This window comes from Cheilinus undulatus, linkage group 15 (genome assembly GCF_018320785.1).
Source record: "Cheilinus undulatus linkage group 15, ASM1832078v1, whole genome shotgun sequence".
Lineage (NCBI taxonomy): Eukaryota > Metazoa > Chordata > Actinopteri > Labriformes > Labridae > Cheilinus > Cheilinus undulatus.
Genome location: NC_054879.1, coordinates 12,731,966 through 12,749,709, shown reverse-complemented (window position 1 = coordinate 12,749,709; position 17,744 = coordinate 12,731,966). Strand labels below are relative to the sequence as shown.

General features: G+C 40.2%; 2 protein-coding genes across 2 annotated transcripts; one reads left to right on the top strand and one right to left on the bottom strand.

The window, feature by feature from the left end:
- Positions 1-1,570: 1,570 nt before the first annotated feature.
- znf142 (zinc finger protein 142) lies at positions 1,571-12,030 on the bottom strand. Its single transcript, XM_041807624.1, has 7 exons — positions 11,996-12,030; positions 11,040-11,294; positions 9,330-10,145; positions 9,048-9,225; positions 5,784-8,649; positions 5,433-5,538; positions 1,571-3,363 (listed from the first exon to the last, which is right to left on the bottom strand). Exons 2-7 carry the CDS (start codon positions 11,287-11,289, stop codon positions 2,831-2,833), a joined length of 4,749 nt encoding a protein of 1,582 aa, XP_041663558.1. The 5' UTR covers positions 11,290-11,294; positions 11,996-12,030; the 3' UTR covers positions 1,571-2,830.
- LOC121522928 (mitochondrial chaperone BCS1) lies at positions 11,911-16,976 on the top strand. The gene is made up of 7 exons (XM_041807625.1): positions 11,911-12,827; positions 14,417-14,556; positions 14,677-14,871; positions 15,427-15,490; positions 15,609-15,781; positions 15,956-16,073; positions 16,162-16,976. Exons 1-7 carry the CDS (start codon positions 12,508-12,510, stop codon positions 16,412-16,414), a joined length of 1,263 nt encoding a protein of 420 aa, XP_041663559.1. The 5' UTR covers positions 11,911-12,507; the 3' UTR covers positions 16,415-16,976.
- The last annotated feature ends 768 nt before the right edge of the window (positions 16,977-17,744 follow it).

Here is a 17,744-nt window from a genome sequence, read left to right as displayed (position 1 = left end):
GGATATAAACTAGAAATGTTCCTAACTAAGGTTACAAAAGACACATTAATGAAAATGTGTACTGAGTACAATAAGATAGTTCAAAAGCAATCAATACATATATGAGGGTGCAGCAAGCTTTATGCTATAAAGGAGGAGGCTGGGGTGGAGGAGGTTAAGCTTTGCCAGCAGCATGGTGCATCAGCACTGATAAAGCAGGGATTTTTGGGAAGTACGTCATATTTAAATACACCGCTGTGTTGAGAGAAAGAGCTGTGATTGGCTGTGGGAGCTGGGAGGCAATAATAAACATGTCCATTGACAAACCATGATTCCAAAAAAGTTAGGACATTATACAGACTGTGAATGAAACAGAACACAATGATTTGCAAATCCTTTTCAACCTATATTTAACAAAACAGCACAAAGACAAGACATTGTAATGTACAAACTGCTAAACTTTGTTCTATTTTGGAAATGCACACATATTCTGAATTGGATACCTTCAATATGTTCAGAAATGCTGAGACAAAGGCACGTTTACCACTTTGTTACATCACCATTTCTTCTAACAACACTGTGTAGGCATCTGGGGAGTGAAGACACTAATTGTTGATGTCTTATACCTGGAATTCTTAACATTCTTGCTTGATGTATCTTAAGTTGCTTAACAATGCAGGGTTTATTTAGTTGCATTTTGTTCTTCATAATACAACCCAAATTTTCAATGGCAGTAGCCTCATACCAGCACTCTATTACCGTGAAGCCATGCTGTTGCAACTCAGGCAGAATGTGGCTTGGCATCGTCTTGCTGAAACAAACAGGGACATCCCTAAAACAGACATCATCTGGTTGGAAGTGTATGTTGCTTTGAAACCTGTATATACATTTGAGTATTAATGGTACCTTCACAGATGTGCAAGTGACCCATGGCATGGGCAATAATAAACCCACATACCATCACAGATTCTCACTTTCTAACTTTGCCTTCATGACAATCTGGATGGTCCATTTCCTCTTTAGCCCACAGGACTCAACAGCCTTTATTTCCAAACTAACTTTGAAGTGTGTCATCAGGGTTCGAAGATCACAAGCATTCAGTGATAGTTTTGATTCTCTTGATGAAATTACGGACCATAGATGGTGAAATTGCTGCATTCCTTGTAATTGTACGTTGAGGAATATTTTATCATAAACTGACAGACTATTTGCACACACACAGTCTTTCAAATAAAGGGGGGAACCTCATGCCATCGTTGATTGTAAATGACTGAGCCGTTCAGGGGTGCTTCTTTTTTACCCAGTTATGGTACTATGATGTGTTACCAATCAACCTTACCTGTAGAATGCTCCAGGTGTTTTTTCTGAGCATCATGCAACTTTCCCAGTCTTTACTTGTCCCTGTCCCAACTTTTTTGAAACATGCTGCAGGAATCATATTCAAAACATGTGTATTAACATTACAGTTCTTTAGTGTAAACCACTATCTTGTCTTTGTCTCCTTTGTTTCAAAGAAGATTCAGTAAAAGTACATTTGTTTTTTCAGAATTGCATTTCTAAGCATTAAAAAAACGACATTAACGCCAAGATAGACAATGAGATGTACTTTATTTGGGGAAAACAGACAAATCTATGCAAAATAAAACATTCATCACCCCTTTGAAGCTGGGATAGGATCAGGGGTGAATCAGACATGTTTAAAATCCAGAGCTAAGCCCAAAGAAAGGATGGCTGAGGGGTGGGCACTTCCCTAGAATTTTTTTTGCTTATCAGACAGTTTAATGCACTATTTTTGCACACTTTTAAATAAAAACTTAAATTAAAAATGTCAACAAATCTACTCATCATCTAGGCAAAAATAATGTTGTTCACACTTAAAAAAAAAAAAAAAAAAAAAACTTAAATAATAACATCATTTTTTTCTTAACCTAACTGAGCCAAAACTGTCATTATCATTCTAAAATCATTTAACACCAAGCTGGAGTCCAATAATTTTCACTTCTGCCTCCCCAAAATGTCTGAAGGTAATATTTTACAGAATATTGCATAGGTAGGGTAGGAATTTGGTGAAAAGGTTTACAATTGAGGTCTGCATTTTCAAACAAAGCACATAAAAAGCAGCAATTGGGGTGAGAGATCTCAATTTATTCACAAACATGCTGACAATTGTATTTTTAGAACAACGTTATAAGCATTTTCACACTGCAGTGAGTTTATAGATACAAAAGAGTGTTAGGACCATTAAAAAAATTTCATGCTTTTTTTAATTCTAAGAAAAAGTCAAAATTCTGCAAAAAAGTCAGAATTCTGTTGTTTATCTTAGAACATAATAAAATGCATACCATTTTTTGGTCAAATGTTTCTAATCCTCCTCCCTGCATACAATCATGCATTTATCTAACATAACACTCATAAGAAACATTCTTACAACCAACATGAAGGATTCGGGGCTTTTAAGAAAACATTTGGGGCTAAAGCCCCATAAGCCACCCCCCCATCTGCACATGAATAGGGTGATCCTTGTTTCATTAGCAGATGTTGGAAAATGAATTTACAGTCAAATGAATCCTGTTTGAATGATTCGTTGAACATCTGACAGTTTGGTGTCACATTACATATTAACATGAACAGTAAAAATGACAATAATGCAAATTTAATCATAGAAAAATATAGACTCTAGTTGTTTATTATAAGAAAATATATCTACCTTGAAAATTAAAAGCATTTTTCTTTTCAGTATTTCCTTAATCCACAACGACAGGATGTTACACCTTATATGACAACAAAACAAAACAGTCAGCTATTTAAAAATAGACATCTAAAGATGCATCCTACAGTGATGACTTCAGGGTCATGTCCTGCTCTCCTCTCCTCTCTGCACATGCTCTTCAGCTACGTCATCTTCCTCGTCTTGTCCCTTATCATCAGTCCCCTCCTCCTCCTCCTCTGCCTCTCTCTCCTCCAGCGCCCCCTGCAGGGCCTCCTTCAGTGTCAGGCTCACTGCCTCAGAGTCCCTCACCACACCCTGCTCCGCTGACACCTCAGGGTGATGCCTCTTTAAATGTTTGACCACCTGAAACTTCTGCTTGGCTCTGTAGGAGCAGTGACGGCAGCAGAAAGGCTGCTGCTTGGTGTGAGAGAGGTAGTGATGTCTGAGGCCGGCAGGCCACCTGAAAGCTTTGGCACACAGTCCACACATGTACGGCCGGTCATCGCTGTGCTGGCGCTGATGGGTCTTCAGGACAAAACTGGTCTTGAAGGCTTTGCCACATTTCTCACAGACAAAGGGGCGCAGGCTGCAGTGCTGCGTGTCCCGGTGGGCACGGAGAGCATCGGCTCTGTTGGTTCTGTACTCGCACTCATCACAGGCGTACGGCTTGTCTCCTGCAGAGGATATGCATATGCTTTTTTGCTTACTTTTGCCAAAGCTGAATATGATTCTCAAAACTAAATAAAACTTCCAATCTGCTAAGTGCTCAAAGCAAATGCAAACAAGTGAAAATAATGTTAAAAAAAAACTTCAGAGAAATCAAGGGGTTAAAATATCTTTTGAAGCCTGGTTAAGCATTTTGATAAAATATGTGAATACTTGTAAATTAGCCCAAAATATCCCACTTTGCACATACATGCTGTATATAAATATATTAATAATATGACATATTTTTTATAGAGGCTGATTTTTGCACCAATGTTTTTAGGCCTCTTAGGGCCTTCTGCTTTTAACATGATCGACTAGCCATCCTTTGATTTATGCAATTAATTTATTGGGTTTAAAAACTGCTCATTACAGCAGCAAACAGTCCATACTACTGTCTTGCTTCTTTATCCAATCAATAGTCAAAAAGCCAAAGACGCCTTATCTTGTCTGACAAAGAAAACTATCCCATTCTTATGTTTAAGGACCTGGAACCAGCAAGTGTTTCACAAATATGCTCATGAATGTCTGAAATGATGAAGAATTAAAATAACTGGCGATACATTTCCTTCTGATTAGCTCATTGTATTAACTGATTTAGTAATGAAGCAAACAAAATCAACAGGTTACACCCAGAAAACAGCTGACTCTGAGCTGGATCCAGCCAGATTCTCTGAGCAATCACAAAACGGCTGTGCACCAAAGGTACCTGCAAAGGTAGCTTCCACTCCTTTCTATAGTTTTTGGTTTAAATATGGATATAAACTATGCACTAAGGTTAGATATTTTTAAACACATGTTGAAAATAATACTTCCACAATGGTATGGTATGATTCATCATTATAAAGTGCCAGCTTTTTGAATAAATTGTTCAATCAAAACATTTACTATTAAGAGAAATACAAGATCTTTCTTATATTTCCAGTTTTACCCACTTTGTGGGTCATGTGTTTAAAGATATTGTCATCTAAACAAATGATATTTAAAACAGTTGTTTGTAGCGTATCGTTAATATGAACCATTAGTTAGGGATGCACAATGTTAAATACTTGCTGATATCCAACATACCGACATTTCCAAAATAATTTGAGCTAATATCCTACCTATATATACACTCCTCTTTTTATTGTAAGGACACCAAGTGCAAAGAGAGGCTAAGTCAAGCGGAGCTGAGTGAGGAGGGAGGAAGTAGACAGTCTGAAAGTTATTTTATTGTTTGGGGCTTTATTAAAAATGTACAGGGCTCACAGCTGGCCCTTGAGTCCCTTGAGTGTGTGGGTTCTTGGGCAGTTACCTGATGGCAGTGACGTCTGATGGCACTGCTGCTCTTCATCAGTCAGTCTGATGAAGAGCAGCAGTGCTTGAAACATCACTACTTGTTGCGATAAATAATTGCAATTTTTGGAGCCCTGCAGTGTGCAACATGTTTTTCTGTTCAATCTTTGTCTCATTTTTGGCTCAGCACCTACCAGATACAAATATACAGATATTTAACTTTTTAAGCTAATATCAGCCTATACCAATGTCATGCTAAAATACTGTGCATCTCTAATCAGCTATTATTTTATTCAATTCAATCTGCTCTTTGGGTTTCAGTCTGGGAAGACTACATCCACTTTTAAACTAAGTAAGTGTTACACTTGGATTCCAGTGTGTAGTTGGTGCAATACATTCATTTGAGCATTACCGACATCTCCCAGCTTCTCATTTTGATCATTTTTGACTTAGGCGTGTGGACATGACCTTGAAGGTCCCTTATTTGTTCTGTTAAGGAGCAGTTCTCCATGCTAATTAGGAAAAACTCACACAAGCTTACAGTTGACAAGGACATGCATACATCAAAGTGCAGCAGTTTAAGAACAGCTTCATGAATCTGCTCAGACTTTTCTTGGGATCTTAAGAGCAACTTTAAGACAAAGTAAGGGAGGGATACTGGTGAATGGGGCCTAGTGTTCAAGAAGTTTTCCAATCTTAGAAAGTAGAAACAAACCATATCTTTTTAAAATTCTATTTATCAGTTTTTGTGTTTTGCTCTTACCTGTGTGCTTGGTCATGTGGTACTTCAGCTGAGTTGCCCACTTGCATTTGTATCCGCACTTTTGACAGAGATATTTCTTCTCCTCTTGGTGAACCCTCATATGAAGCTGTGGCAGGATTGATAAGAACAGAGGAAAAAACATACAGAAAACTTACAGCAAGTATTATATTTATGTTAGATTTTTTTGGTAATAACCTTCAAAGGAAGACATAACTGGTTCTCCTTTTTCTCTTTTCTTGTACAATTACTTAGAAGGCCTCATGAGATTTCTAGGATATTTTACCTTTCCTATTTCATTAGTGTAACCATATTGTGCCATCTGGCATGCATTGACATCTCACTATAATGTACCTTCAGCCTTGAGGGATCCGTGCAAGTATAACTGCACTGCTCACAGCTGTACGGTTTCTCTCCAGTGTGTATACGAATGTGCCACATGATCTTCTGCTTGTTCCTGGTTGAATACTCGCACTCTGTGCATTTGTACAGGCGTTTTCCTCCATGTGAGCGCAGGTGCTGCTCTAACACCAGCTGGTGTTGACAGGTGAACTGACAGGCGCTGCACCTGAGAGGCTTATCCTCTGGAGACCCCTCCTCGTGTTCGTTTAGGAGGTGTTGAGCTAAAAGTTGCTTTGTTTTGGCAGCAAAGGAGCACAGCTGACACTGATGTGCCAGGTGGGTCCTCTGGTGGATCTCCAAGCTTTCTTTTGTCACAAATACTTCCTGGCAGGTGGTGCACTTCGCCTGTGGGTGCTTGCTCTCTTGGTGGCTCTTCAGTGAGGCCTCGCTGTTGCACGTGAAGTCACACTGCTTACATGAGAAACAAACCTGGAGCTTGTGCACACGTTTACAGTGGTTTCTTAGTGCAACTTCTGAGCTAAACTGAGCGTCACAGTGGGTGCAGGAGTGGTGCAACTCCCCTGTGTGGCATCTGAGATTGTGTCGTTTCACATCGTCCAGTGTGTAGCCGCTGAAGTCACACAGCGAGCAGAAGTGTGACGGCTGCTTGTCGTGGATACGAATCTTGTGCTGCCGCAGTTTGGTCATAGTCCCAAAGGTTTTGTCACAAACATCACAGCTGTGACGGCCGATTCCTGTGTGAAGAGATTCATGCTCCTCTAAGCGATAGCGCCTTGTGGTGGTAAAAGGACAGTAACGACAACAGTGAGGCTGTTCACCTTTGTGTTTTAGAGCGATATGCTGTGTCATGCATCGCTCCTGCTTACATGTGAAGGCACATTGCTCACATTGCAAAGGTTTGGATGAAGCAGCAGCTGACTTTCTTCTTGTATGAACACTAAGACTGGTCAAAGACATTTTTGATTTGCCTTCATCAGATTTAAAGCAGCCTTTCTTTTTATGACTTTCTAACTCCCTTTTCTGTCTACACTTGAATTCACAGCTTCCACAAGAGAAGGTTTGATATTTATCAAAGATGTTCCCAGTTCCTTCACTGTTCCTTTCCTCAAAGTCCTCTTTGTCTTTGGCAGACTCAGTGCAACCCTCATCATTTACTGCTGCAGTGTTCTGATTCCCTGTTTTCCTAATTTTCTTGCATGATGACAGGTGTCTCTCAACTGTTACAAGCTTCACTGATGCAAAATTGCACAGTTTGCATTCAAATTTTCCATCTTTTTTAGCATAAAAGGACTGCAGAGGAACATCTGTCTGTTTGCCACTAGAACATGTGCTTTCCACTTGCTTTTCTGCAAGCTTTTTTCTCTGTATTTTGTGTTTCTGTAGTCCCGATCCACTTGAAATTGAAGCATCGTGAGCATTGGGTGAAATGGGTGGTGTACAAATACCCTTTCCTTGATCATTTGATTCTGTGCAAATCCTACTTTGTGAAGGAATAATTTCTATTTGGTCGGAACTTGTTTCCTGATCCAGTCCTTTACTAGAGTTGTCTTTTGCAGTCACACATCTACTAGAAATACCGACAAATGTCCTGATTTTTCGCTGAACAGCAGGGCACTTCTTTGCAAGATGGCTATCAAGGCCTCTTCTCTGTTTGAACTGAGCACCGCAGGCCTGGCATTTGTGTCCCTTTGTCCTACCGTGGCACACAGCCTGGCTGTGGTACTTCAGAGCTGTCTCCCTATTGGTGACATAGGAGCACTTATCACAGCGGTAAACGTCTTTAGCTGGCACTACAAGCATTTGCACCCGCCCTTCCAATAGCATGGATTCTGCTTGGTCCTGGTCATGCTTCTTCATTTCTTTCAGATGGATCTCAGACTCTAAAGGTTGACTTTTCTCAGTCAGAAGACAAGAATTGGTTGTTTCGTTGTCATTTTCCACCTCAGGTGTTAGATGCTCTCCAGAGTCTAATAGCTGACTAGTATTATTCAGCGACTCCTGGTTATCTATGTCACTTTGGTCACATTCTGCATCAGCCATTTCTACGCCATCCTCTTCTGAAGAAGACATGGAGAAATCTACTCTCTCTTGAGATATTTCAGACCCATTAGGATTAAAATTAGCTAAGCTTGGAGTCTGTTTCATGCAGTTTTCTTCCTCATTCTGGTAGTCAGTGGCTGACAGTGTTGTTAAAACAAGAGTGCAATACTCCTCAGGACTGTTCACAGATGTGGGAACATCTGAAATCCCTTTATTAGGAACCTCCTGAGAAACATCATACACCTCCTCAGAATTCTGAGTTTTTGATCCATTTTTCTCTGCACTGTGATCGGCTGATTCCTGGAGACCAGACAGTTCTCTTTGAGTTGTCTTAGGTCCTTCAGAAGCAGACTGTTCAGGCTGCTCACGGGCATCTGAAGGCTTCTTGTAAAAGTCCTGCAAGACCTCAGTAGAGTTCCTCTCCTTCTCCTTGGCTGCGTAGTTCTCCAGCCACGCCTTGTCTCCTGGTACGTACCCGTGAGTTTTCCTCTTGTGCAGAAAAAGGCTGATGCTGCTAAACGAGGAGTAGAAGCAAAGTGCACAGCGAAACTCTTTGAGCTTGGTGTGTTTGCAGTTCTCATGGTTTTGCAGAGCGTGTCTGTAGCAGGTGGTGTATGTGCAGTATTTGCACTTAAGGACAGACGGCTGTTTCTCCTCTCCTGAATGTTTGGCTAACATATGATTGCGGAGCTCATATTTTCGCTTGCAGGCATAAGCACAGATCTCACACATGAGAGACTTGGCCTGATGTCGTAGTTTGTGGCTGTTAAGTTGGTCCATGCGGTGACAGCGGTAGGAGCACTGATCACACTGATACCTAAGGGAAAAAACAGAGTAAAGTCTTAACAACTTAAGCGTAATTTAATTTTGAAACCCCACAAGTCAAATGCTATATGCTTTGGGCAAAACTAACTAGACACCAGTAAAAGGGCAGGGGTGTAGTAAGATTTTCTATTTTAGTACCTTGAAGAAACATGAAGATCCATGCACAGCCCCTGATAAAGAATTTATTTAGTGGCAAGTAACTTTTTGAGTCAACATACTCTTTGAATTTACTAGCATGACTAGTTGCAAAATAAATCCTTCATAAGGAGCTGTGGATCTTCATGTTTCTTTATGCTTGCTTGTTTTGGATCAAACACCCATCAAGGGATATGCATGTTATTTTTTGGTTTTCTTATTTCTAATTAAATGAGAAACAACTGATGTACTCACCTCAGGTCTCCAGCATGTTTCCTCATATGGACAGTCAGATAGTGTTTCCATTTAGTGACATATCCACATTCAGCACACATAAAGTTCTTGTTGTCTGAGTGAGTGAGCATGTGTTTGGAGAGGTAGGACTCATCTCTGCACCTGAAGTCACACAGGCTACACTTATGGGGCTTCTCGCCTGTTAGAAAAGGGAATAAATAGGACATTTCATGTAAAAAGTTGTTGATATTTCAAGAGCTATTCAAAAATCAAATGCAGAAATTGTATGTTTATCCTCCTCACCACTGTGCATCAGCATGTGTCTCTTCAGTCCACGTTTATGCGACGTCACAAAGCTGCACTGTAAGCAGCGGTGGATCTTCTCATTGGCATGCAAGTGTCCCACATGCTGCTCAAACTCCACGGGGTTAAGCGTTACGAAGGAGCAGAAGTCACAGCTAAGCTTGTCGCTCCCTGGGTGACCCTGCCGCTGATGCTGGAGGAAGAGAGCTTTATTGGAGCAGGAGAAGTCACACTGCGAGCAGTGGTAGGCGAGATGTGTCCGATAATGAGCCTCCATGTCTGTCTCACTTTTAAAGACAGCTCCACAGGCGTGATGCCGACACTCTACAGCTTTGACTCCGTGTACCTCCATTGTGTGTTTAAGAAGATCTTTGTTTGAGGAGCTCTGAAAAGAACATCCCTCGTGTAGGCAGGATGCCAGCTTACTGTCTGATGGGATGTTGTGCGTCTTCATGTGAGCCTTAAGCGATCTACTCTGGTGGAAGATCTGACCACAGGTGGGGCAAGGAAAGCGCTGACTGTCCTGATTTTCAGCAGCATGCATGCTTTTGAGATGACGTTGGATTGCGTTCTTCTCCACAGCAGAATACTCACACAGGTGGCACTGATGAAGCTTCTCACCAGCCTCACGGAGACGATGGATACGCAGCTTGCTCTTGCTGGTGAAGTAGCGTTTACAGGTGGGACACTGGAGGCTGGGGTTAGGGAAATGTAGGTGGAGGTGCTCTTGTAGGTGGGAGCGCATCTTGAAGCAGCGACGACACTTTGGGCAGGTGTGCGTGCGATAGATGTGCTCTGATCCCTCTGCAAGGTACTCTGTGGACAAGAAGACAAAATACATACATCCGGAACAACGTGACAGATTCTGATAAAAGTGACTTTTTTAAGAAACAGGCATACTGGTTTGTTCAAAATTTATTATTTGAAGAGAATTTGGTTCTCTCTGTCTCTGTATTTGTGTGCCCTTCTTGTTGTTTCTTTTAATTCTTCGACAAGGACAAGTCTGTAATACTGTAACATTGTAATCACACCTCTGTGTCTCATTGTCCCAAAAGTAAAATCTTAATAAGAGATATTTTTACTTTTTTCTTGACAACCTTTTTCCATTGTCTTACACTGCTTTATCATATCAGTTGTTCTTGTAGACCACTTGCATATTTTAATACAATTTAAAAAACACAAGTTTATGCCATCTCAGTCCTTTAAAACACAATAGGAACTAAATGTTAACTTCTTATAATCTTCACTAGTGCTCCATGATTTGGTAATAGTATGCCAGTGCCATCATGCTGAAAATACTGCGATTTAGGATTACAATGCAATACATAATGGTATCATGAGTCTACTTGCTTGGTTATCAAGGAGCATGCAGATAAAAATGATAGTTTTGAAGTGTTAACTTCTCAACTCAAAACATACACATTATGTAACATAAAAAAACAGCATTTAAGTTTTTACAGCACTGCTTTCAAAATAAATTCATTTGTAAATAAAATAAAATAAAAGGTTCTCTTATTGGAAATAAAGCACTTTTACAAAGTGCAGAAGTGGCACCATTGTAAACTTAAAGGCCTTTCTGCAGGCATTTTTTAAAAACCTTTCAGGAACTACCTTTACAAAAGTAACTGAAACATTTTATCAATAATGTAATTGCACAGCCTGACATGGTAATTTTGATTAGACTATTGAGCAGCACCAATGTACACATACCTTTGGATGGCGGAGTTGCAACATCAACTGCTGAAGATTTGTCTTTTTCTGTCTTTTTCATTATTTTAATATTGCGCCTCTGTCTCTTCGGTTGTTTGTCAGTACCATTCTCTGGGGAAGATGATTCTGAGCCGGATGTCAGTTTTCTTTTTGACCTGCTGGAGACTTCAGGTTGCTGGCTCCGTTCAGTGCATACAGCTGTGTCTGCAGTCTCACATGTGTCATGTTGAGGATTTTTTATTGACTCCATTGTCTCTGAAAATTCAGATAAGAACGCATTATTCAGTGAAAACAAAGGGCATGACAGCTATTTATTTGGAAAGATCAAATTTATGTAAAAAGTTTATATTATTGTGTACATCCAATCTGCAGTAAAAGCTCAGTTTGTTACAAAAAAATGACCTGTTGGTGGGTTGTTAAAAGTAGTACACATTACACTAAATGTATTCATTTATTCATTCACGTATGTTCGTTGAGATTACTTATCTATTAAAGGAGTCAAAAACTGTTAAAACCTGAACCAAGGTAACCACTATTGTTGACACTGCATTAAAGCGACGTAACTCTAACAGCCCACTTGTAACAGTTTAACCTACTGCCTGTGTTTCTACTCTCCACTGTATCCTACAAACAGAACATCAACTGTTGTGTTATTATCAGCATGCACACGTTTGTGTTGCCATATTTACGCATTGTGGGGCTCTTGATTCATTCTCAGTGACTGCGGTAGTAAATTTATTTTCTTTTATGAAAAAATACCGCGACGTTTTTTTTTAACACAGCATAGCTGTTATTGCTAGCTGAGCTATTGTTAGCTTCTTGAGATTTTCGTCGCGTTTTTTTTAACTCTCAGTTCCTGAGAGCAACTCAATACATATTGCGATACCGTACGTCCATAGAAATAGCTTAAGACGGCATTATTAGCCTAGATATACATTTATATGACTTTCTTTTACCTTAGCTTGCGAAGAATACTAATAAAAGGGAGCAGGAACCAACGTCTATGGGCAAGCCGCACGTCGGAATCAAATTAGCTAAACACAGGAAGTTTAGCAGAGGTCGCTGTCACTACTTTAACATGGAGCAAATTCATAGATTGAACGCGTGAGGATTTGGTGGTTGAAACAGGGCTTTTTCAGTACTTAAAACGGTGTAAACTGGAAACGTGGATAGACTCCATAATAGCGACACTGGTTGAAGATAAATACGGCCAGTCAATTGGATATTGTTTAAGGGTGTAACATGGCAGGATTGAGCTCAAGAAGCTAGCACTAACTGTGAGGTTTCAGTTAGATTGCTTCATTCCCGATCATTGCAGCTTTTCTTTGTGTCCTGGTGGGAGTTATACATTTTAAAATATTCTAAAATGTCGAGGATTGGATGAGTTTTCCCCTTTTCTGCAGCTCTGTGCTTCTACAAAGATCAGCCATAGTCTGACTTCACTGGGGGCTGTGCAGACACCTTCAGCATGCCTCTGTCAGACTTTCTGGACGGCCTGAAGGACAACCCTTACTTTGGGGCAGGGTTTGGACTAGTTGGGGTTGGCACAGCGTTGGCAGTGGCCAGAAAAGGAGCTCAGGTGGGGATGATCTTCTTCCGTAGACACTACATGATCACTCTGGAGGTCCCCAGCAGAGATAAGAGCTACCACTGGCTGCTGAGCTGGATCACCAAACACGCCAGACACACTCAGCATCTCAGTGTGGAGACATCCTACCTGGCTCATGAGAGTGGACGGGTTCACACGCAGTTTGACTTCCATCCAAGTCCAGGGAACCATATCATATGGTAAGGATCCTCTTTTTAAGTGTACCTCATCATGGTACTGATTGTTGTATTTATATTTTTGCTTTCTATATTTATATCATGTTGCTGTTTTATATAATATTGTGCTGTTTTTAGTTCCTTTACAGTACAGCTGTTTAATAGGGATGCACAATAATAGATGTTGCTGGTATCTGATGTACCAGCATATGCCATTACCAATACTAGAGATGCAAAATGTTGCCTATATCTGATATGCTGGGGTGTTTTTTGTGGTAATTTGTGCTCATTCATTCTGTAGAGCATTTGTGAGGTCAGGCACTGATATTGGACAAGAAGGCCTGGCTGACAATTTCTCTTCTAGTTCATCCCAAAGGCACTTGATGGGGTTGAGGTCAGAGCTCTGGGCAGGCCAGTCAGATTCTTTCAAACCAAACTCATCAGACCATGTCTTTATTTTCCATGCTTTTTCCACTGCTGCACAGTCATTTTGAAATAGAAAATGGCCTTCCCCAAACTGTTGCCACAAAGTTGGAAGCATAGCATTGTCCAAAATGTCTTGATATGCTGAAGCATTAAGATTGCTCTTCACTAGAGGTAAGGGATCTAGCCCAAACCCTGAAAAATGGCCCCATACCATTATTCCTCCTCCACCAAACTTCACAGTTGGAACAGTGCAGTCAGGCAGGTAAGGTTCTGCTGGCATCCAAACCAGCCAAACCCAATCTCACCCATCTCACTGCTAAACAGAGAAGCCTTCTTTGTCTCTCCACAGAACATGTTTCCACTGCTCCACATCCAGTTTCACTGTGCTTTAAACCTCTCCATCCAACACTTGGAATTGGACTTGGAGATGTAAGGCTTGCATGCAACTGCTTCGCCATGAAACCCATTCCATGAAGCTCCCGCTGCACAGTTTTTGTGCTTACATTAATGTCAGTGGAAGATCAGACCTCTTCAGCTATGGAATCAGGAGAGCGTTGGGGACTATTATACACCATATGCCTTAGCAGCCATTGACCCTAATCTGTGATTTTATGTGGTCTTCCCCTGAGTATAATAGTATCACTTACAGTTGATTGTGGAAAATTTAACAGGGATCAAATTTCATTAAACTGTGTTATTGCAAAGGTGGCATCCATCTCAATACACTTGAAGTCACTGAGCTCTTCAGAATGGCCCATTTTGTATCAAAAATGTTTCCAAATGGAGAGGTACTTAATGGCCCTCACAGCCCTGTTATGTCAAAGCTCACTGGAGCAATTCACAAAAGCAGTTTGAAAACTTTTCTACCTTTTACTTGATCACACCAAAAATATGGAAAAAGTAGTCCATGCTTGGAATCACAACTTTCCTTATCTTGGAAATATGTTAGAGGAACACAGATGAGACCAGTTCCAATAAAACTTACAACTTTTTCATCTTTAGGGCCAAATGTATGCAAGAATATGGTAAGGGTGTAAAAAAAAACAAGTATTCTTCTTTAACAATCCAATAACTCTGAGTTTTAAACTGTAGAGAACGTAAGGAAGAGTAAACAGGCATAACATTTAGGATTATAAATGTATGTTTAAAAAGTTCTCTGTATCATCAACATCTATTATGATCTGCAGGTATGGGAGGAAGTGGATCAGGGTGGAAAGGACCAGAGAGAAGCAGATGGTGGATCTTCACACCGGGACCCCGTGGGAGTCTGTGACCTTCACTGCTTTGGGCAGAGACAGACAGATTTTCTTCAACATATTACAAGAAGGTAAGGATTTATGCAGGTCTGTATCAGTACTTAACAATTCACAGAAACCTGCCATGCTGTGTGAGAGCTGTAATATGTTAAAATGAAGGATTTATAGCAGTTGTCACTTGTGATTTGCAGCCAGAGAACTGGCCTTAAAACAGGAAGAGGGGCGGACAGTGATGTACACAGCCATGGGGGCGGAGTGGAGGCCTTTTGGCTTTCCACGGAGACGCAGACCCCTCAGCTCTGTGGTTCTGGAGGAGGGCGTTGGTGAGAGGATTGTTGATGATGTGAAGGAATTCATCGGAAACCCCAAATGGTACACAGACAGAGGTAGATATCCTGATTGTAGCTCAATGTATTTATTCAGTGTAAATTGATTTTCTTCAGTCCTCTATTAGTTATTATGTAATATCTATAATAATAATAATAATAATAATAATGATGAATTTATTTATAAAGCGCTTTCAGTCAAAGTGCTGTACATAGAGATAAAAACAACTTGATAATTAAAAACATCAGAAAATCCACAAACATACAAACATACTGAAACAATAAAAAGGATACTTGGTTATTAATACATGATTCTGTATCATGAAGCTTTTTGATCTGAGCTGTTGTACCTGCAAGTAATGCTCTTAAAATAACTCTATCTTGATGGTGCATCCTTTGAATATTCTCAAATGGAAAATTGAAAATAGACAAATCTGGAATATTTAGAGGGTGCAGTTTAAATATGTGCTTGAGGGAATTTCCTGCTAAAATCAAGCTCAATAATAGAAAAAAAATGTATGATGTTAAATTGTCTGGTCTGAAAAGCTAATTGCAGTCAAGATATACATTTTATGTAACATTAATGTTTCCGACCATGCTTTTTTGTCCCTGCAGGCATCCCCTACAGAAGAGGATATCTGCTGTACGGCCCTCCTGGGTGTGGAAAAAGCAGCTTTATGTGAGTAAGCTTTAAAATTCCTACCCTTCCTTTTAGTATCTGTATACTTGAAATGGTAGACTGTACTTTGTGAACCTGTGTGCAATTTAATCTTCATCTGTGACTCTTCATATTGCAGCACGGCTCTGGCAGGTGATCTGGGCTACAGCATCTGTCTGATGAGTCTGAGTGACCGAACCCTGTCAGATGACCGCCTTAATCACCTGCTGAGTGTGGCTCCTCAGCAGAGTATTATTCTACTGGAGGATGTGGATGCAGCTTTTGTTAGCAGAGAGCTTCTTCCCACAGAGAGTGAGTAGCAGGATTATAGTAGCTATAGATTTGGTTTCATTACGACTTCTATTTTAAGGATGAGAAGAGGCAGAATTATGAACTTGGCTAACTCTCTCACTGGTCTTTAGAGCCTCTTTTATTGTATTATCTTTTGTTTTAAGGACGAATTCCATTTTGTCTTTTTTCTGTCAGACCCTTTGGCCTTCCAGGGAATGGGGAGACTCACCTTTAGCGGCTTGCTGAATTCTCTGGATGGAGTCGCTTCATCTGAGGCCAGGATAGTTTTTATGACCACCAACTTCATTGACAGGTACAGTTTGAATAACTTGTTTGTGACTCTTATGAAACAGCAAGTCTGTCCCCTGCCTCACAGCCGTGCTTTTATTCTCTGCTCACAGGTTAGACGCAGCTCTGATCCGACCCGGCCGTGTCGATCTGAAGCAGTACATCGGACACTGCACGCAGGGACAGCTTGCGCATATGTTCCGCCGCTTCTACCCAGATGAACCCGCCTCAGAAGCAGAGCGCTTTGCAGAGCGAGCGTTGGCCACCCACTCTGAGATCAGCGCTGCTCAGGTGCAAGGACACTTCTTGATGCACAAAATGGACCCTGCAGGATCAATAGACAATGTAGCACAACTAAAAGGATGACGGGACTGGAGGGAGTTTGGATGAATGAAGAGAAATGTGAGAAAGAAGACTAAATGTTTTTTACATTTTCAGATGAAGTTCTGGTATATTCTACTGATGTGCTTTGATGCCAAAGACTGTGTGCAGAGTATGATTAATAATGAATAAATGCAATTCTCTTCAATGTATTTGGCTTTTAAAGGACTCTTGAAGAATTATCGTGGTCTGTACCTTGAGATTGAAACCCTCACTGCCACATTGAAGGTGCTCAGAGAGAAATCATAAAGTTTAAAGTTTTTTTTTTTGTCCTTAAAAATGTTTTGGAAAGCACTGATGGTTTAATATTTATCTTGTCAGCAGCTAGCATCCAGCAAATACTGTTTTTGTCCACACAACAAAAATCTGCTTAAAATTGATTTACATTTCTATTAATATTCAGACGACGGCTGTGGCAGCACAAACTTAATGCTTTACTTTCTTATTCCAAAAACTGCTCATAAATGTAATAAGAATCCTGAAAATCAGGTATCATTTTCTGGTAATAACTTTAGCTGTTGGACAGGAATAAAGGACAACATTTAGGAGTGAGAGTAATAGTTTTCTAGGATATAATGTCCCACAGATAGAGACAAATAAACATATTTGGTCTGCTATAAATTGCAGTAAATTTCAATGTTCATATAACAGAATAATTCTCAACCTGAGCCTTCTGTTCAAACCATGAAGCTGCAAAACCACACAAAAGAACAATGTTGAAGATGTTTAAAGAAATGTCTTTTCTTACTGATTTGACTCAAAATTCCAAGCACTTAACTGTATCCACTGAAAAATTAGTCTTGGACTTTTGGAGATACAAATAAGACTGAACACCCATGACAAAACAAACACGTGTAAAGAGCTCATCGTGTAAGAGCCTTGGAAATACAGACAAGCAAACATTTTATATCATGCTGTTTACAATGATAATATGCAAAATTTGGTAACTTTCTCTAGATCTTCTGTTTTTAACACATTATGGAAAAATACGCTTTTTTTAAAATCATAAAATGGGTGTATAAATGAAACAAGATTTTGAGAAAACCACTTCTACAGTGTAAATTTCTAGATGTTTGTCCGCACAGAACCTCTGTACATTGGACAATTTTTCCACATTTTTTTCCTATGCACACACCCACAACCTATTGAAACAGTCCCATAACCCACTTTTGGGTTCCAAGCCACCAGTTAAGAACCACTGTTTTAGGTAATATCATTTTGTTTAAGATGAAATTCTATAAACTAGAACTACAACCAGCTGGTTCTATGCCTGTGCTACCTTGCTTGTTATAAATGATGCTCCTGTTGTGTGAGA

Coding starts and splice junctions, on each gene's coding strand:
- LOC121522928 (XM_041807625.1), top strand. CDS start 12,508: ATGCCTCTGTCAGACTTTCTGGACGGCCTGAAGGACAACCCTTACTTT. Junction 12,828..14,416: donor CCAGGGAACCATATCATATG/GTAAGGATCCTC, acceptor TATGATCTGCAG/GTATGGGAGGAAGTGGATCA. Junction 15,782..15,955: donor AGAGCTTCTTCCCACAGAGA/GTGAGTAGCAGG, acceptor TTTTTCTGTCAG/ACCCTTTGGCCTTCCAGGGA.
- znf142 (XM_041807624.1), bottom strand. CDS start 11,289: ATGGAGTCAATAAAAAATCCTCAACATGACACATGTGAGACTGCAGAC. Junction 10,146..11,039: donor TGCAACTCCGCCATCCAAAG/GTATGTGTACAT, acceptor TCTTGTCCACAG/AGTACCTTGCAGAGGGATCA. Junction 8,650..9,047: donor AAACATGCTGGAGACCTGAG/GTGAGTACATCA, acceptor TTTTTCCCTTAG/GTATCAGTGTGATCAGTGCT.